The sequence below is a fragment of the Prunus persica genome, chromosome G7, assembly GCF_000346465.2.
Source record: "Prunus persica cultivar Lovell chromosome G7, Prunus_persica_NCBIv2, whole genome shotgun sequence".
NCBI lineage: Eukaryota > Viridiplantae > Streptophyta > Magnoliopsida > Rosales > Rosaceae > Prunus > Prunus persica.
The window spans coordinates 3,801,386-3,820,588 of record NC_034015.1 but is presented as its reverse complement, the minus strand read 5'-3'; the positions used below and the strand labels follow the sequence as shown (position 1 = coordinate 3,820,588).

The window sequence follows — 19,203 nt, the reverse complement described above, 5'->3', positions numbered from 1 at the left end:
ACTCTGTTTTTGGGTGTCATTTGAGCATGGTTCGAATGGGTCATGAGGAGACTTGTTTTTGTAGCTTGTTGATACTGCTCTTTGACTGATCATGTCATGGGTGCATGAATAGGGATAGAATTCAAGGCATGGAAGGAAAGAAATTTGAGGAAGAGGAGGGTTAGGGATTAATGTATTTCTTCTTCTTAAGGACTAAGGTGGCTAACGATGAATGAAGAAATTCTACCTCAGCCCATGAACCTATATGTTGTTTGTTCAATTTACCCATTAAATGCTTCTGTGATTGAAGAAATAGATTTGCCCATCTTGGTTTCATTTAATTTCCAGCTCCTTTGCTTATTGCATATGTATCATGTAATTAATTATTCCTTTAGCTACAAAGTTCTATTTGATGAGACATCCACTTGTTGCAACATCCACTTGTTATGCATTATTTGTCAGCGAAGTCCAGTACTATGGTGATAATGGCTGAAGAGGTTCATAATTTTATATATTGAAATGCAAGGCTTAGAATAGTGGATGTGAGATTTTATATTCTCAACAATTTGACTAATGTTTTAACAATTTTGCTGATGTTGTTTTCTCTTTATTTATTCTAAAAATATGGGGTTTCAGAAAATATCTTCCGATTCTTGTAGGCACTTAATAGGATGCTGCAGTTTAATAATACTAAAGCTCATAAGAGAAAGCAAATCAAGTCAATGTTTTCTTTGTATCCATGAATTAGATTACTAAATGTTGCTGTAAGTTATTGTGTTCAGTTTAATTATCTTTTTGTTTTTTTTTTATATGTAGTATTTTATTTTATTTTTCGCAGAGTTTGTTTATCATTCCATTCTTGAGAAGTTTTATGCGTACTTGCAGGCTTGAGAATTTTTCCCATGTTTGGAGGTCAAAACAACTTGTGTAGTCAACCATGCATAATTTCAGAGTTGAAGCTGATGGTGTCTTTTGAGCCAATGGATTTTCCTAGATATCAGAAGTGCAATGGCAAATTAATGAATTGATCTAGACAAAGAGAGACCTGAAGTGATACACATCGACCATTTTCTGTGAGCTGATTCAATAAATAGAAATTGTCTGGTGCCTTTTGTCTTAAGAATGGTGGTTTAACTTTGCCTTGTTTGCTTTTGGTCTGTAACATTATTTCTCATTGGCTGTTCTTGGAAATATTTTTTTCTTTCTTTCCTTGTGTATCCCTTAGAACTTGCCTTATGCCTTATGGAATTGTGGATGTTTATTTGTATGTAGTAATGGTGGATTTATGTGCAGTGAGAATTTCTAATTTCAAGTCATGTGGTTGACTTTTGCATATATGAAGAATTATTTGTTATTCATACATTAATCGAATTCTTTGAGTTTGCATACAGTCAAGTATTATACATAAACTTTGTGGAATTTTTAAAAACCTTTGGTTTGGGGAAAAGAAATGTACATGTCAATTTCATAACTGTAAAGTATAGAGATGGTTACCAAATATCATGTTGAGCACTGTGACCCCTAAGTATAGAGATGGTTACCAAATATCATGTTCAGCGCTGTGACCCGTGCAAAGTTAAAATGCATAAATTAGTTTACTAGTTGTTCTTTATCGTTTTGAAGATTCATTACTTGTTCCCAAAATTTGTTATCCCTATTAGATCACATAATGTTTGAACTAATGGTCATCAACTCAATCCTGCCTTTGCTTGCTAGGAGAAGCTCTGCTGTTTACTTTTTTTGGTCAAAAGGTTTAATGGAAAGCTATCTATCCATTCCAAATTAAATTCATGTGTTCTTTGTTTTCCTTACAGGAAAATGGAGGTCAAACAATGGACATATGTCAAAAATAAAAAACAGAGGAAGTGCATAATTTGTTTCTGCCTAAAACGCAATAAACTGGTGATAGGTTGGTGATACAGTAGTGATAGAGAGGCGATAAAAGGGTGCTAGAAATTGTTGTTTCTGTTTATTTTGGGCTTCTTCTTTTGTTTCATTTCATTTACTTAGCTTTAATAGTTGGATGATTACGAGATGAATTTGTGTGAATTAATAATACAACAAGTATATATATGAAGAAGATTAAGATGAAGAACATATCGTATCACCAAACATAATCAAACCACCAAATGTAATCATCCTTTTCTTCAACTCATCACGAAGCATTTGCATATTTATTCATACCTTCCTTTTTGTGTACATTATTTTTAAAAATAATTTCTTACAATGTCTTACGGTGCAATTATTATGCATCTGATTGCCTGTTTTTGAAAGGCACGTTGTTTCGTTCTCGTTCTCGTCTTCTTTTTGAATGAAGTAGGGCCTAAATTGTAAACCCATTGATAAGCCGTACTCAATATACATACAATATAATGGCAATATGTGGCCAATATACGTGCACTAGAGAGGCAATATTAGAGTTATATAACAGCAATACAACAGCAATAGTAGCACAATATACATACAATAGGGTGACAATATGCATACAATATCTATGCAATACAAAGGCAATATTAGTACAATACACATGCAATAGGGTAATTGACATGCTCGTTTGGAGGGGGTACATCCGACGTCTTTAAGTATCAGTGGGGACATCCGACATCTTTAAGTACATCCGACATCCATTACAGACTATAATTTAAAGAGCTTATTGCTCTGCATTTCAAATGAGGCAAATATATAGGTTTGATTTTTGTTTAACCCCAAAACCTCCCTAGGCTACAGCCCACTGTAGCCTTTGTCCTAGTTCCGCTAGTGTATTCTAGGGTTCTTGTAATGATCTATTGACTTTGTCGAAACTATGTTTTCTTCTTTGCCAATCGGTAAATAAGAATTTCATAGCAGCAGAGCAAGAGAGAACAGTATCATGCACACTATCAAATTGCTTTTAGTTTGATTACAATGATAATTGAACCTATAATTTTTCTAATACATGAAGCATGATGAAGGTATTGAGATGCAACTCTCCAAGAGGCTTCAATCGGCGGCAGAACGAACATGAGCACACACCCTTACTTTAGCACAAAAGATGCGTCGGTGTCCTCCAACGTTCCAATAGACTCCTTGAGAAGTCTCCGTGCTTCTTCTCTCCTCCTAAACAAGAAAGTGAAGCAAATAGTCACAAGCAATTATGTAACATCCAATCCACATGGCAGATTGATTACACAGTCACAATACCAGTAGATTTAAAGAATTTATATGCATCTTCGAACTCTTACACTGACCATGCACACACCGCAGTTTACTTTTAACCTCATAATTCAAGGTTGAAAGAAACTAAAAATCAACATTTCGATGCCTCACATATAAGAACAGGGGAGTTTTCAACAACTTCTACAATGCACCAAAAGAATAGCCTAGTAGATTCAAGTACTTTTACTCTAAATAAAATGCTATATAAGCGATTCATTTCAATGATCGAAGGACAAAGAAATTTTCTTTCAACTGTTTTGGAAAACAAAGCAAAACATTTCAGCCTCAGACCACAAATATTTCCAGTAATTGTTGAAAGCATACCTCTTTATATCCTCCACAACTTGTTTACGACGTTGTATTTGAAGTTCTAGAATGTGAATTAACGTTGCCCTAGCCTGTTTGATAAAATACATTACAAAATAAAGTACCTCAAAACACAAACCAATACAGTGCATTCTAAGACCCAAAACTATCTTACTTGATGGGGACGCAATGAGTTGAGAAGATGATGCAAGTTCTTGAAGACAAGAGATATATCTTCCAATCTCCTTGCGTACTGTGAAGGTCTCTCTACAAGAATATCAGCCAGCTCCAAAATGTGCAGCTGCAATTCTCTGTTAAGTGACCTCAGTTCCTTCTTAAAATCTAAGAAGGATCACAATTTTTGTCAGAGAAGCATAAAACATTTTAGAGGCGGAAAACAAACACATGCATATGCACAATATATATATATATAGACACTAGAATAAACAGACATACACGTATGTGCACAGGCAGTTCTTATTTGTTTCTTGTTAGTTATTATCAATAAAATCATGCTCTGCAAACCAGATGATACATACCCCCTAACACTCTTCTCCTTTCTAGAGAGGACATTTGTATTGCACTAAAGAAGGCTCATTAAGGGTTCATATTTTAGTCGTAATGTCAGATTTATCATGCATGACAACATTTTCTAGTATGGATTGGATATACGCCATAGCCTAGAAAACTATGGCAATCAATCAGAAATTTCAAGAGCAATAATTTCACATGACAATACAAATAATTAAAACTAGAACGGAGGGAGGCATACCAATGTTTGGGCCTTTTGGATACAGTTGATGCACTCCCTGATCTTCCAAGCTCGGAAGAATGTCATCAGTCTATATAAAATAAGATAAAACTAATTAAGAAGAGATTACAAGGAAAACAAAGAAATCATACATTGATAACATCAACATAGTAGATTATAGAATTACACATTTTCCAAACTCAACATTCAAAGCCAACAACTTTAAAGGTCATATATGACATTCCTGGCTAAAGCAACTGCTATAAAGGAGAGATGGCATTCTTCAAACAGTAAAGCAACTACTATAAAGGAGAGATGGCATTCTTCAAACAGTAAATTCAACAAACTTTACTTTTCACAAAAACTTCTAGCATCTAGTCATTAGTGACAAAAGCAATTTTCAGAAATCAAATTACACAGTTTTTATAAATTTTGACAGGAAGAATGCAAAGAATGAGAAAAGCTCATAGTGTAATTGTCACCATAACAAATGCATGTCCTTTAAATCGGAGAGGGCGGCTCCGGAGCTGATTTGGGATCTTGCAAGTAATCTTTGTAGAGCTTATAATACGGTGGTAGTGGTGGATATGTCGCTGTAGCCATTGCCAGCACCTTCTGGCCAAACCTAAATCAACCAAGTTTAAAGAAAACAATCATGCCAAGCGCAGCTTTCCAAATCAAACAGAAAACAAACTGAAATAACCTAATAGAAATATTAAGAAATCACCTAATTATGTACATAGAAACACTGAATTTAAACCTAGAAACACAGTCTCCTTTGCATCACGATACTGACACCTAAAGCGAACACACAACCACACAATTGTTTAAACCAAACCATAAACCTGCAATTTCCTTTTAACAGAGACAAAGTACCCACACCTCCATCTGCATCTCCACCACTCTATCACCCAAACCACAATCAAATGCATTCTACCAAACCAAAAATCAAGCCCATTTAAAAATGCCATAAACAAAACATTCTCAAAAGATTACAGGGAACCCAAAACCATCCCATAAATCCATATGCAAAATTTGATTATAAGCATGTAGATTCCAGAAGTCGTTTTTGACAATTACCCATCCATAAACAACGTTCCTTCCTTTGCTTTGATTTGAACAATTAAATCAGAATATTGTGGAATTAATTCTTGTAGAAATCACAAAGCCCAGAGCTTAAAATCTCATCAAAAAATATAGATAGTTGGGACTTACCCAGACAAAGGTGAACAAAGTCCAAACTTTCTGTGACAAAATGAAGAGTTTGATTTTTGTGAAGAGTGTCTGCGAGCGAGTGAGAGTGGGTGTGAGTTATTACCCAGTTCATGGAAACCCATAAACCCTCAACCCTAGAGAAATCCCTAAACCAATTTCAAAGAAACCCATAAACCCTAAACCAGTTTCTGAGCAACCCCTAAACCCTAAAACCCAAAACCAATTTCAAAGAAACCCCTAAATCAATTTCTTACAAATTCATACACCATAAACCAAATTCACAAAAACCCCAAATTTCAAAGACAAGGAAGATGAACAGTACCTCATGGATGTGAACCGTGGAGTTAAGCTTGGATGAATAGCCACCGCTGAGGGAGAAAGACGATTGCGTCGGAGAGAGAGAGAGTTACATGAGGGAGAGAGAAGGGCTGAAGAGAGAGATAGAGCCAAGAGAGTTGAGAGAGAACCCAATTTCTGAAAAACTGAAATGGGTACAATCATTCCACAATAAAGATGTATTTATATGTGGTAGTTGTAAAAAAATTGGGAAGGGGTGGTATTTTTAGTTAAAATTATAACAAGGGTGGCATTTTAAGCTATTTCCCAAAAAAAAAAAAAAACAGGAAACACAGACTTCAATTGCAAAAATCACAAAAACCATTAAAACCATAATGAAACGAGAATAAAATCATAATAAACTAGCAATACAACAGCACTAAAATGCCAATACACAACCACTAAATTGGCAATACGATAGCAAAAAACAGCACTAAAACATCAATAAAACATCAATAACAACAACAAAACAACAGCAAAATAACAGAATTCCAAATCAAACGCAAGAATCAATCCACAAAGAATAAACCCATTCAATGTTTCAAATACGGAATCATCAGAATCAGACAATTTCAAAGGAACCCCTCAACCCTAAACCAATTTCAGACAAAGCCCTAAATCCTAAACCAATTTCAGAGAAACCCCTAATCCAATTTCAGAGATACTCCTAAACCCTAAACCAATTTCGAAGAAACCCCTAAACCAATTTCATAGAAACCCATAAACCCTAAACTAACTTCAGAGAAACCCATAAACCAATTCAAATTGACGATGAACAGTACCTTTTGCAGGTGAACGATGGAAGAGGAAGACCACTGCTTCACAGAGAGAGAGAGAGAGAGAGAGAGAGAGAGAGAGAGAGAGAGAGAGAGAGATAGCTGTGCAAGAGAGCCCCTAGAGCTTCCCGCGACAGTAAAAGAGAGAAGAAAGTGTGAGAGCTGATCGAACAGAGAGTGAGACCTGAGCAATAGAGACAGAGAGAGCTGAGCGACAAAGAGAGAACAAAATTTTAGCAAAAGTGATATGTGTGCAATAAATGGACAATAAATATATATTTATAGGTGATAGTTGCAAAATTTTTGGGGAGAGGTGGTATTTTCAGTTAAAATTATAAAAATGGTGGCATTTAGAGCTATTTCCCTATATATTATAATATACATATATATATGTATATACATGTATATAATATATGTGTATATAGGTGTATCTATATATTATAATATATATGGGTATAATACATATATATATATGTATATTATAATATATATATATATACATATAGTATAAATATATAATGTATATGTGTATATACATGTGTATATGTATATTATAATACATACATGGGTATAATATATATACACATATATGTATATACAGAGAGCTTCCATTGAGGGATCCCTCAAATAAGCTTATTTGAGGGACACCCCTTGTAGGCCCCACTCTGGATTGTATTTCACTAATCCAAACCGTCTATTTTGTAGATACTCATTCAAAGATCATCTATACAAAAAATCACTTGAATCCGATATTATTTGACCACTCAATTAAGTTATTGAAATTTTAGCATTTTCTTGAAGCACCGTGTTCATTGATTTTATAAGACACAATTGGATGTCGAAATGGTTTCCGATTTGTCTAATTTTTTGTAAGGATGATCTATGAATGAAGACCTAAAAAATTGATGATTTGGATCATTGGGAAAAAAATTGTAGGGTACCCTAAAGGGCGTCCCTCAAATAATTTTATTTGAGGGATCCCTCAATAGAAGGGGACTGTATGTATATATACTTATATATATATTACATATATTCATGTATGTTATTATTATAATATTAATATGTATGTGTATATGGGTATATTATATATGTATATATGTGTTTATATACATATACGTGTATATATGTACATTAATGTATAATATAATATATATTACATATATACATGTATACATGTATGCTATTATTATAATATTAATATGTATGTGTATATGAGTATATTATAATAATAATATATGTGTATATATCTATATGTATTTATATATATATATATATATATATATTACAGAGAGCTTCCATTGAGGGATCCCTCAAATAAGCTTATTTGAGGGACACCCTTGTAGGCCCCACTCCGGATTGTATTTCACTAATCCAAACCGTCTATTTTGTACATACTCATTCAAAGATCATCTCAACAAAAAATCAATTGAACAAAAAATCACTTGAATCCGATATTATTTGATCACTCAATTAAGCTATTGAAATTTTAGCATTTTCTTGAAGCATCGTATTCATTGATTTTGTAAGACACAATTGGATGTCGAAATGATTTTCGATTTGTCTAATTTTTTGTAAGGATGATCTCTGAATAAAGACCTAAAAAATAGATGGTTTGGATCATTGAGAAAAAAATTGTAGGGTACCCTAAGGGGCGTCCCTCAAATAAAATTATTTGAGGGATTCCTCAATAGAAGGGGACTGTATATATTATATATATATATGTGTTTATATATATACATGTATATGTGTATATACATGTATATATGTACATTATAGTATATGTGTATGTAATAATAATAATAATAATAATAATAGTAATATATGTTATTAGTATTACAATATAATATATGCATCTTGTACATTGGTGAACATAGGACTAGCTAATCCTCCCTTTCTACATGGGCTTAGTAGTCCCCTCCTAATGAGGTGTTTTTGGTGGGCCCGGTATTAGCAATCCCATCTAAGACTAGAATTAAATGAAACAAACATGGTACTAAATTTAGTCCAAGCCAGTCCAAGCCAGTCCAAGCCAAGACTGTGTACCAAACGACCCCTTATGAGTTTCAACAAAGGATTACTTTGGATGGCCGCACACATTGGGTCAAGAAATAGTTGTTTACGGTCAGCTAGTTTATTCTCCTAAGCGTAATTCTAATTCGCCATAGGTCAAACAAAAGCGATGTGGTCAAAATTTTCTTCTGCACAAAGCAAAACAAAAGCGATGTGGTCAAAATTTTCTTCTGCACAAAACAAAACAAAAGCGATGTGGTCAAAATTTTCCTCTCTCTCTCTCTTCTCAAGCCACATTGCCCCCTATTTTTGCCATTGTTGTAATTGTTGTTGCTCTGAACAAATTCATCAAGGGGCAAGTTGTACATTTTATCCCTAAAAAGCACAATTCTAGCTTCCCTATTGTGGTGTTATAAGGTTTTTTATTATTTTTTTTTTGAAAACCTCGAAAATAATCTCAAAGGATGTTTTCCAATGACCCCTTCTGGATTAAGCTATGAGACATTAAATATTTCGAGGTCCTTAAAAAATATTTTTATAATTTCAGAAAATTGATTGGGATAATTTGGATTTTAGGTTTTTTTTTTTTTGTTCAAAGGTAGGAAGGGAAGGGGGATAATTTATTCACATACACTAATGCCTAAGAATTTTGAATCTGAGACCATTGGTCTAAGGCTAAACATACTTTTCTACAAAGTATGACCATTGGTCTGAGGCTAACTTATGGACTAAATATCATAGTTATGAGTTTATAATTTATGAGTTGTTAATATCTTCATATTAATCTAAATCTATAAATAATAGATTTTATTAAAATAAGATATATAAATTAACTGACGCAAATTTTATTATCTATCTCTATTTTCCAATTCTCTCTTTATAATTTTCCCTTCGTTATATATAACCGAGATCAAGATTTTAGAGTACGGATGCATTTTTAAGGAGTTTCCGAAGTTGGATGAATTAGAATTGGACCGCTTGAAAAAAGAATAAGAAAATGAGAAGCGGCGTTCTTTTTCAGGCTCGATATTTTCTTCGAGTTGAACGAACAAAAAACAAAAAGAAAAAAAGTAAAAGAAAAGAATCGATAAGGTTGCCTGAGCTGAGAGAGAGAGTTCAAGATGGACGGGGAAGTGTGGTTACGTGGCAGTCAACGCGTGAGGGGATGAGCTCACATTCCGCGTACGCGTAGAAACCGCGTCAAATTTTAAGCGTAGCAATCACATAATTCGAAACCTTTGAAAAAAAAAAAAAAAAAAAATTTCTTGACAACGACAACCACCACACTACGCGTAAAGTTATTCTTAGTAAAAATAGACCAAGACTTATACTTGGCTACAATCAGAACCACAGGAGACGCACTGTATCTGATGGGCTCTGATTTGACTGGAGTTTTCCATGTCATCTTGGCTGCCACGTGGCAACATGATAAAGGCCATCACTATCGTTCATCATTTTTCCAAAGCTCCAAAATGTTTAAATTTTAATTTTCGAGCAATTGCTTATTTTCTCTTATTTATTTATTTATTTTTACTGTTATGACCATTCTGAAAATTTTCTCAAAAGTTTACCTTACCTAAAATGCCCCTCTTTGGAACAATCACATAAACATATGAGAGTTCTTTGTCGACATCAAAAAGAGTGAAAACATGTGTACAATTTGATGAATTTAGTATAGTATTCAAAGAAAAATGTAAAATGGTAACAATATATGTTACTTGTATATCTAATTAAAATTAATTATATATTTTAAAATAAACATTATAACTCCTATTGTAATAGTTGAACGCTCATGATCACCGTAAGTTTTGTAAGAAAATATGTTAAAAATATTACCAACTAGTTGAATTCATTTTCGTTAAATTAATTTTAAAAGTATTATCTATGAAAAAATTGCAATATGGTTATCTACTAAATATGGGTGTGCATATAGAAGGACCAAAATATATCATACAAAGATGGAGATGATAGATAGGTTTGGTTTAGCATAATTTTGTAAGAATCAAGGTAAAAACATTGCTTATGAACTCTAATTCAAGTGGCATTCAGATGTGATGAGCAAGTGAGATATTATAAGTTCAAATATTTTTGTATGTATATTTCAATTCAATTTAAAACTATAATAAAAAGAACCTCCTTAATATTAATTCAAAACCATAACTATCCAACAAAAATTGACTATTTCTTCATCCTTGATTTGAGAAGTTTTTTTTTTTTTTTTTTGGTAAACGATTTGAGAAGTTTTTTATTTACCCAAAAATGAAGAAACTTAACTGGTCCAAATATAAAAACATAAACAAATTTGTTAATTTTATAAGAAACTCATGACACGATTTGGTTTAAAATGATGTACAAAGAAACTGTTGTGTCAATGGAGTCTAGCTCAGTAACCTTCGTTACAGCTTGACAGTGTATGTGAGAAAAATTCTCCTATCTCAAAATCATTTGTATTAAAAAAATTAAAAAGAAATTATTTTTTTTGCGTTCAGTATCGATTGCTTCTTAATTTGTCAATATGTCCAAAATGAACCCCATTTAACTAGTTTTAGTTATTTTTAAATATTTAAAAAACTATTTTGAGTTATTTTCTTTCTATTTTGGCAATCATATAACAACATAAATTATTAAACTAGTTGTGTCAATTGATTTTTCTTTTTCACTTTAGAATTAAGAGAGAGAAAATAATTTGGTTGTTGTATGCCGTGAAAATAGGACTCATGTTCTTATTTTTAATTTTTTTTAATCTGTTGATTTACTATAATATCCTTATTTTATGAAAATTCTAATTCTTAATAAATTCATTAATCAAGGGTAATGTTTTGTATTTTGAATGTTTCTATGCCTTTTACTCTGTTTGTGTGTATATATATATGGATAATGCTAAATATTACTTAAAAAAGCCCTCTAGAAATATTAAAATATAAACAACATTTCAAGTCTAAATCGTAAAGAACCAAAAGTAGTATTTTGATAAGCGCATATTTTTTTGGTAAATAATAATATTGTCATTTTATTTTTGGTAATTTAATATTGTGAAATTTATTAGATGCGTCTGTTTCCATATTAGAAGTCGCTAGAAAAAGAGTCGCGATATGGACAAAACTGTCATTTCGAAAAAGGAAAATATGATAGGCGTCGAGGGCTAAAATGGTAAAGTTGAGATGCGAAAGGAGATGCGCTGGACTGATATAAAAACGGACACTCTTCTTCGCTTGTTTGTCTGAACGAAAGAAAATCTCTCTCATTGTTTCTTTTCTCGCAAATTTTTGTGTTCTTGATTTCGAAGAGAAAAGAAAACGCAATCTCAGATTCTCGGGAAACAGACAAGCACCGATGGCGGATCAGCTGACCGACGATCAGATCTCTGAGTTCAAGGAAGCCTTCAGCCTATTCGACAAGGATGGCGATGGTTAGACTTCGATCTCCCTTCCAATATTTGTATATTATTCATATTTACATGTTATGGATCGTTCATCCATGCCAGATCTAGGTGTTGTGTTTCTGATTTGGGTTCTTGTTTTTGTAATTAGGGTTAGGTCATGTATTGGGTCATGTTGTATATATTTTCTGCGTTTAATTTGACTTTCTGCTGCGGAATTTGGATCATCGATTTTGAATTTTTCCTTTTAAATCGTGGTATTTGGTTTTGCGGATTCATTAGCTTTGTACATGTTACGTGTGAGAAGGAAAATTTGTGTGAAAAAACATTTGAAGTTGAGCGATTTAGAAATGGTTAATCTTCTCTTTGAATGGTATTGAGCGTTTTGATTTGTAAAATGGTAATTAAACCCCGGATCTTTATGATGTGATTATTTATTTAAAGACCTGTGAAAAGTAGAACGACGTTGAATTAGTTATCATTTTTGTCATGCAATAACTCCAGCCATAAATTTTTCTTTGTTGCATAGATGTGACATAACAGAGTGTTTGAAGCTGTAAGTAAAGCCTGTATTGGAAATTTAAAATTTATTGTGTTGGATATGTATTTTTCTTGTGGAGATGTAACTTGTGCAGGTGGCTGTATATTTTGGATTTATGTGCTTGTATACGCGATTCAAGTATCATATTGTCGGGTTCTATTGTTTATGCTTGTGTTGTAGGATGAATGATTATGGATCATGTTATCGATGTATGATTTATTGTTGGATGCTCTAGTGTGATTTATTTTCTTACAATTCCCATGTTCTATACTTTCACTCAAAGGTAAATAATGGGCTAATACATCTCTTGTGGATGTTTGGGTATTTTATTTTTGTTGATGCTATGAATTTTTAAAGCCGCTCTTACAATTGGTGTGGTCTGTTTTTTGAACATATATTGGTAATGGCTGATTCCATGCCCGTTCAATGTGTGTTTACACTCGTGTCTATTGTTGTACAAATGTAATTTTGCATTCAGAATGTACATCATTAGATGGTGTTTTTCTTTTCATTCATGATTATATATATTTACGAGATGAACTTGTTGAACTTTAAAATGCTCGTGCTATATACTAGAAGGCAGTACAATTTACCATTTGTCACTTTCTCAAAGGATATGAAATGCCACTAATTTTTCTTATCATCTCAGAATCTGCATACTTTGTGTTCTGTTGTTGTGCTTAATAGATAAGAAAGTTGATAGTGGTGAGAATTTAGCTTAGTTGTGTTCCTCTAATAAAGATGATAATAGTAAGAATTTAGCTTCTTCAGTAGTTTTCCTTCATAAGCAATTATCTGCTAGGGTCTGGCCAAGGTTGATACCCCAATCAGAAGAAGCAACTTATTGCTGTTTCTAATAATTTTAATATGCAGGCTGTATCACTACCAAGGAACTCGGGACTGTGATGAGATCATTGGGGCAGAACCCAACTGAGGCAGAGCTCCAGGACATGATTAATGAAGTGGATGCTGATGGTAATGGAACCATCGACTTTCCTGAGTTCTTAAACCTGATGGCCAGGAAGATGAAAGACACCGACTCTGAGGAGGAGCTGAAAGAGGCTTTCAGAGTTTTTGATAAGGATCAGAATGGCTTCATTTCTGCTGCTGAGCTGCGCCATGTGATGACAAATCTGGGGGAGAAGCTCACTGACGAGGAAGTTGATGAGATGATTCGTGAGGCTGATGTTGATGGTGATGGCCAGATAAATTACGAGGAGTTTGTTAAGGTGATGATGGCTAAGTGAGAGTTTCAAGAAACCTAACTCACATGATTTTATGAACCAAAACAAAAAAAAGAAAAAAAAAGATGAGGAAGGGGGGGAGAACATGCAGAAATTAATATGGGATTCCTAGCGTCCATTTTTATGTTTATGTTTTTTGTAATCAAGTCTTAAAAAAAAGTAGTAGACTCTAGTGGAGGTGGTGGTGTTGTTTTTGCCTCCCTCTTTTATGTCTTGTGACAATGGTTTGGCAGTTCAATTTTTTTCTTTTTCTTTCCCTTTTCCTTTTCCTTTCCCTTTTCCCTTTCCTTTTCCTCCTTCCATTTTCTGGTCTATTGTGAACCGTAATTTTCTGAGATGATTCAATGTTCTATGTTGGATGGATGACACATTTTATTTGTAGGCTACCTCTTATTTTACAACGAATCTGCGTGTCAATTTTTGAGCAAACCCATTCTGGTTTAGCATTCGATTGTGTGGATCTGGTCTACACTTTGCAATCCCAGAAGCGCTAAATTTGGATAAGGAGAATAGCGCAAAAATGTGAAAATTTGGTCCTCAAGCTTGGAATTAATGTATATTGTTGAGATCAATGATACAACATATTTGAGAAACTAATTAAAGATTCTCCAATTTAGTAGTCTTCAAGTAAAGATTCTTCAACATTACTATATATGACTTTAATTAAAAATGATTCTTTTGTATTGCACACATAAAAAACGGATACAAGGTGACAAAACCAAGCCATATTTCACCAAAACTTTTCAATACGCATGAGCTTCAAAAGAATGGTGAGATAAATGTTCAACAAATGCAATCCAGCAACAATTTTGCTGAGTTATTCACTATAACATTGCTAACTACAACATTTAAAAAGATGATCAACAATATTGGAATGCATCAATTCAAAAATCTTTGCTAGCATAAGGGAGAGAGTATGCTATCAATGAGGCCTTCACACTATACTCATTTTCCTTCGTTTAGATTTTTATCCCATTAGATTTTTCATGGTAAAGTTTTAATAGGGTAGTGTCGAACGTTCTATATTACAGATGGATATGTACTCTTTTTCCCTTCGTTCAGGTTATTTTCCACCTTGTTTTACTGACAAGGTTTTTAACAAGGCATATTCCATACATAGTGGACGAATAGGGAGTTCTGTAAATTCAAAGATTATGGATGACAACCATAATAGCTACCATAATTACTAATGATTGTATCTACAATTTTTATGGGTTTGTTATTATGCACTGTACCCTACCAATTATGGGTGATGAATGATATAAATAGTAGGCACCAAAATGAATAATATACACGTGAGTATGAGCTAGTGGGAATTGTTCTTACCTTTTCCATACTTTCCTACTTTGTTATACTACAATATAGAACTTTATTTATTTCTTGTAAAATGGTAATATTTTAGGAGCTATTTTTATAAGAGAAGTTTATTTTAAATCAATATTTCGACTTTTATTTTATTTTATTTTATTTTAGTTTTTTATTTTCTCACGCGCCGGGCCTGAGGTTTCCGCCGACCCCCGGGTCCAAGGCTGACAATTGTTGAGGCCCAAAAAGTCACGATAAGCCCAAAAGCATTTAAAGCCCAATTTAACGTACAAAATAGGGATAAATTGGTCACATATTAGTTCTAATTATATTTTCGGGAATTAATTCAACAAAATAAATATGTACACAAGCTTTTATACAAATTCTAATAGCATCCATGTCATGCCAAAAACCTATTCCTTTAATTCCGATATATCACTAAGCTCGATCACAAATGCCCAAGTCATTGTAACACATGCCCAAGCATTCTAAGCACATGCCAAATAACTTCATGCCACGCTAATACATTTTTCCTATGCCAATCACTTACCAAGCTCACATGAACCCAAGTCATGTGGTTTACGGGACTTGCACGAGGGATTGTGGTGTGGAAGGTTACAGAGGTCCACAAGGCCCACAGAAGCTCTTGGATAATGGAGACTTTGGGCTAGCTACTTGGGAGCACCAAAGTCCAAGCTCATTACTTGGAGTTCTCCAATGTGAGTGAGCAAATGAGATATTCTTCAAGCACTTCCTTTTACCCATAGAAAATAGTCATTTTTCAATGCTTAGCTTTACCTGCTGGAAATAAGAATGTCCCAATGCTCCCTATTACCCATTGGAGATAGACTAGCTCCAACACTTCATTTTATCTATTGAAAACCAAAGAGAGCCTTCACGTTCTATAAATTAGGAGGCATTGCCCAGGCAAAACCAACTCCTTTTGGTTGTTGCAAGCCTCTCAGCAACCATGAGAACTCACCCTTCTTTTAGTTGTTGCAAGCATTCCAGCAGCCATCACAGTCATTCTTGAGCCATCAACCTCCATTCTTTGGCTGCTGTAAGCATACCAGCGACCATCGACCAATTCTCTCGACTGCTGTAAGCTCCTAGCAACCATTACAACCATGTCTCCAACTTTCTCATCCTTGAAACCCATCATCTTCTCTATAAAGCCTCACCAAGCATAACTCCAAGCCTTTCTTTCCTCTTCATACTCTACCAATCTATAAATACCATATCCTTCAAGTCTCAAGCTTTTCCTCCCATCCTCCTTCTCTTGAAACTCTTAAATCCCCATAGCCATAGCCACAAACAACAAATTCTCAACACCCAAACTAAAGCATATCCAACACCAAGCCAATCACATGCATTCTCATTTGCTAAACTCGTGGGTCTTTAGCTCCCACACACCAAGCTCTCATGCCAAGCTCACACAATCTCGGTTCAACATCAACAAGTCATCTTCAACCATCTAGAGCACGACCATGTAATCGTCAAGCTGCTGGAAAATCTACTCATGCCACTCATCCATTCATCCCCATCTCTTTCTCTCTCAAAAAGCTCCATCCCAGATCTGAATCACCCATCCTCTCAAGCTAAGTTGAAATCATAGTCATCACCTTCTTGGTAAGAAAATGCAAACATCGCAAGCTCATCGTCTGGCTACTGAAAACACCCAAAATCTCAAGCCTTAATCTTTTCTTTATGCTCATTTTCTCTTAGAAGACCATGCTAAACCCTGAAAATCACCATCCTAAGAGTCAAGCATCATAATTAACTTTCTATGTTTCAAAAAACCCATTCAAGTTGGTGGGAGCAATTCCAGAGCTGCCGGAAGATACAGTCCAGCTACAATTCCAAGCTTTTAAATTTCCAACTCTCTCTCTTGTTAAACTTATGGGCTCTTAGGCCATCCCTAGTCATAGGCTATATCCCAAATATAGCCTTAAAATAATGCAAAACTCATCTCCAGCCGTGGGCTAAACAAAATTTTGGCCAAATTTGGAGAGCTCCATTTGGCCCTTTAGCCCTCCAACTGGGCCACATGTAGCCTAACTTTGTCCTAGGCCAAATGTTTTTGTGGGCCCCATGTATGTGCTTTTTTTGTTTAAGAAAAAAAAAGTATAAAAAAGTATTGGTCATGACCATTGAAAACCAATCCTCTTTTTTTTTTTTTTAAATTTATATTTTTTATAAACGTGGTCACCTTTTTAAATGTCAATTCATGTAGTTAAGAAAAAATTAGAAAAAATTATTGGTCATGACCGTTGGAGGTCAGACCATTGAAACCCATATTTTATTTTATTTTTTATTTTATTAATTTACATGTGGTCACCTTTTTAAATGTTTTCAAGTGTTGTTTAAAAAAAAATTATAATTAAATTAAACAATATATAATTGTAGAATGTATGAGTATTGTATTATAATTTTTTTGAAAATAATAAAAAATGAAGGACCCTAAAATATAACCCTGCATGGTTGGAGATGGAAAAATTTAGCCATGCACTATTCTTTAAAAAATTAATATTTTGGAGGGCTAAATTTTTAGCCATGGACTACATTTAGCCCTATGACTGGAGATGGCCTTAGCTCCCACGCCACAAGCCTCTCATGCTAAGCCTAGTAATATCTTGATTCACCAAAGCAAACTCTCATACCAAGCCTATACAATATCAATGCACCATCTCCAACTATATTCAGAGCTGCCAGAAACGTCAACACAAAACACGCAGCCGCTGGAAGAACAACAGAGTACTCCCCTAGGACTTGCTTCTCCTTCGGGATGCTTTCGGCCTAGCTCTCGCTAACTTGGAAAAAGGGGCAACGAAGGCTTCATTCATCACTATATGGTGGTCCACGAATCAACAAGCCTTCCGACGGAAACACATATAAATTATTCACAATAAGTAATTTTTCTTATATGTTACAAAATAGGTTTGGGCTTTTAAAAATGTCAAAATAATATGGACCCCAATAAGCATTGCCAAATCGGCACTTAGCTGAGTATGATTATTTGTTTATTGTTTTTAGTGAGAGCCACTAAGTGTAATCGGGGTTGTGGTCTCCAAACACTTTGTAAACACCCTAATTTATTGATAGTTGATTTGTATGCTCATACTGCTCTGAGGATGTACTCAAGTGACACTGGCCATGAGGAACTTCATTAAATTATGTGTCTTTCTATTTTTTTGTTCTTGGACTTATTTTCTATGCGATTTATCTTGGATTCAATCCTTAAGATTTGGTGCTTCCGGCACTTATAAAGACTAAGAAATTTTTGTCATTTCTAACCATGTGATGATTTCAATAAGTTTATTTGGTTTAGCGGTGCTTCTCTTTTCAATTTTCAATACGTAATGGGAATAAGAAGAAATGGAATAGGATAAACAAGGAATGAGAATAAGACTACCCCCTCCTAGTTTTTCATTTTTTTTTTGGCCAAAGTTAGGAAGGGGGAGGGGGGAAAACTCATACACGAGTACCATGGGGGCTTGAACTCAGGACCACTTAAGAGCACACTAAGGACCAGGGCCAATCCAACTAACACCCTATTGGTAACTACCCCTCCTAGTTGATCCAATTCCTAATTTGTAGTGTATTTGATTAAAGTTTTTAAAGTTAGACCCGCGTATTAAATGATGCAAATAAACATAGAGAAACTCAAGAATGGAAATCATTCCGTTTCTTCTAATTGTTGTTACTTGTAAGTTCGAATAAACAAATAAAACCATATCAAAAGGAATAATAAAATAGGTTTCTTATCATGTCCCTTTTCCTTCTTGTTCCCGTCTTTATTCTTTTCCACTTTTCATGCGATACTTCTAAAGCTTGAAGTAAATTTCTTGAAGGAGAGTGTTTTAACATGGGGCGAGAAAAACATGGGAAGAAAAGAAATAGTATGAGTTGTATATATTAGTGGACTAGAAAAAGTACAGGTTGCCAAAGCTTAGTTTTAAATTAGCTTTAGATTAGTCTGCTAGCTGGTTATTGCATAAGCTAATTGCTTGCTAGCTTTGCTTCGTATTATACACAGATATATATATATTGTGGAAATCGAAGAGGATGTGTGCAAGTTTGAAGCCTTGCACGTATAGTCGTGACAAATTCATGAACTTTCCATTAAAAAACAATTATATATCTGGTTTGCATTGTATTAATTGAAT

General features: G+C 34.1%; 1 protein-coding gene and 1 pseudogene across 1 annotated transcript; one reads left to right on the top strand and one right to left on the bottom strand.

Moving 5' to 3' along the window:
• LOC18769893 lies at window positions 2,895-4,834 on the bottom strand (annotated as a pseudogene).
• LOC18770340 (calmodulin-7) lies at window positions 11,644-14,113 on the top strand. Its single transcript, XM_020567936.1, has 2 exons — window positions 11,644-11,977; window positions 13,362-14,113. Exons 1-2 carry the CDS (start codon window positions 11,902-11,904, stop codon window positions 13,733-13,735), a joined length of 450 nt encoding a protein of 149 aa, XP_020423525.1. The 5' UTR covers window positions 11,644-11,901; the 3' UTR covers window positions 13,736-14,113.

Bases quoted from the DNA above. Each gene is read 5' to 3' on its own strand.
- LOC18770340 (XM_020567936.1), top strand. From the start codon at position 11,902: ATGGCGGATCAGCTGACCGACGATCAGATCTCTGAGTTCAAGGAAGCC. The intron at 11,978-13,361 runs GTTAGACTTCGA...TTTAATATGCAG, and splicing joins ATTCGACAAGGATGGCGATG to GCTGTATCACTACCAAGGAA.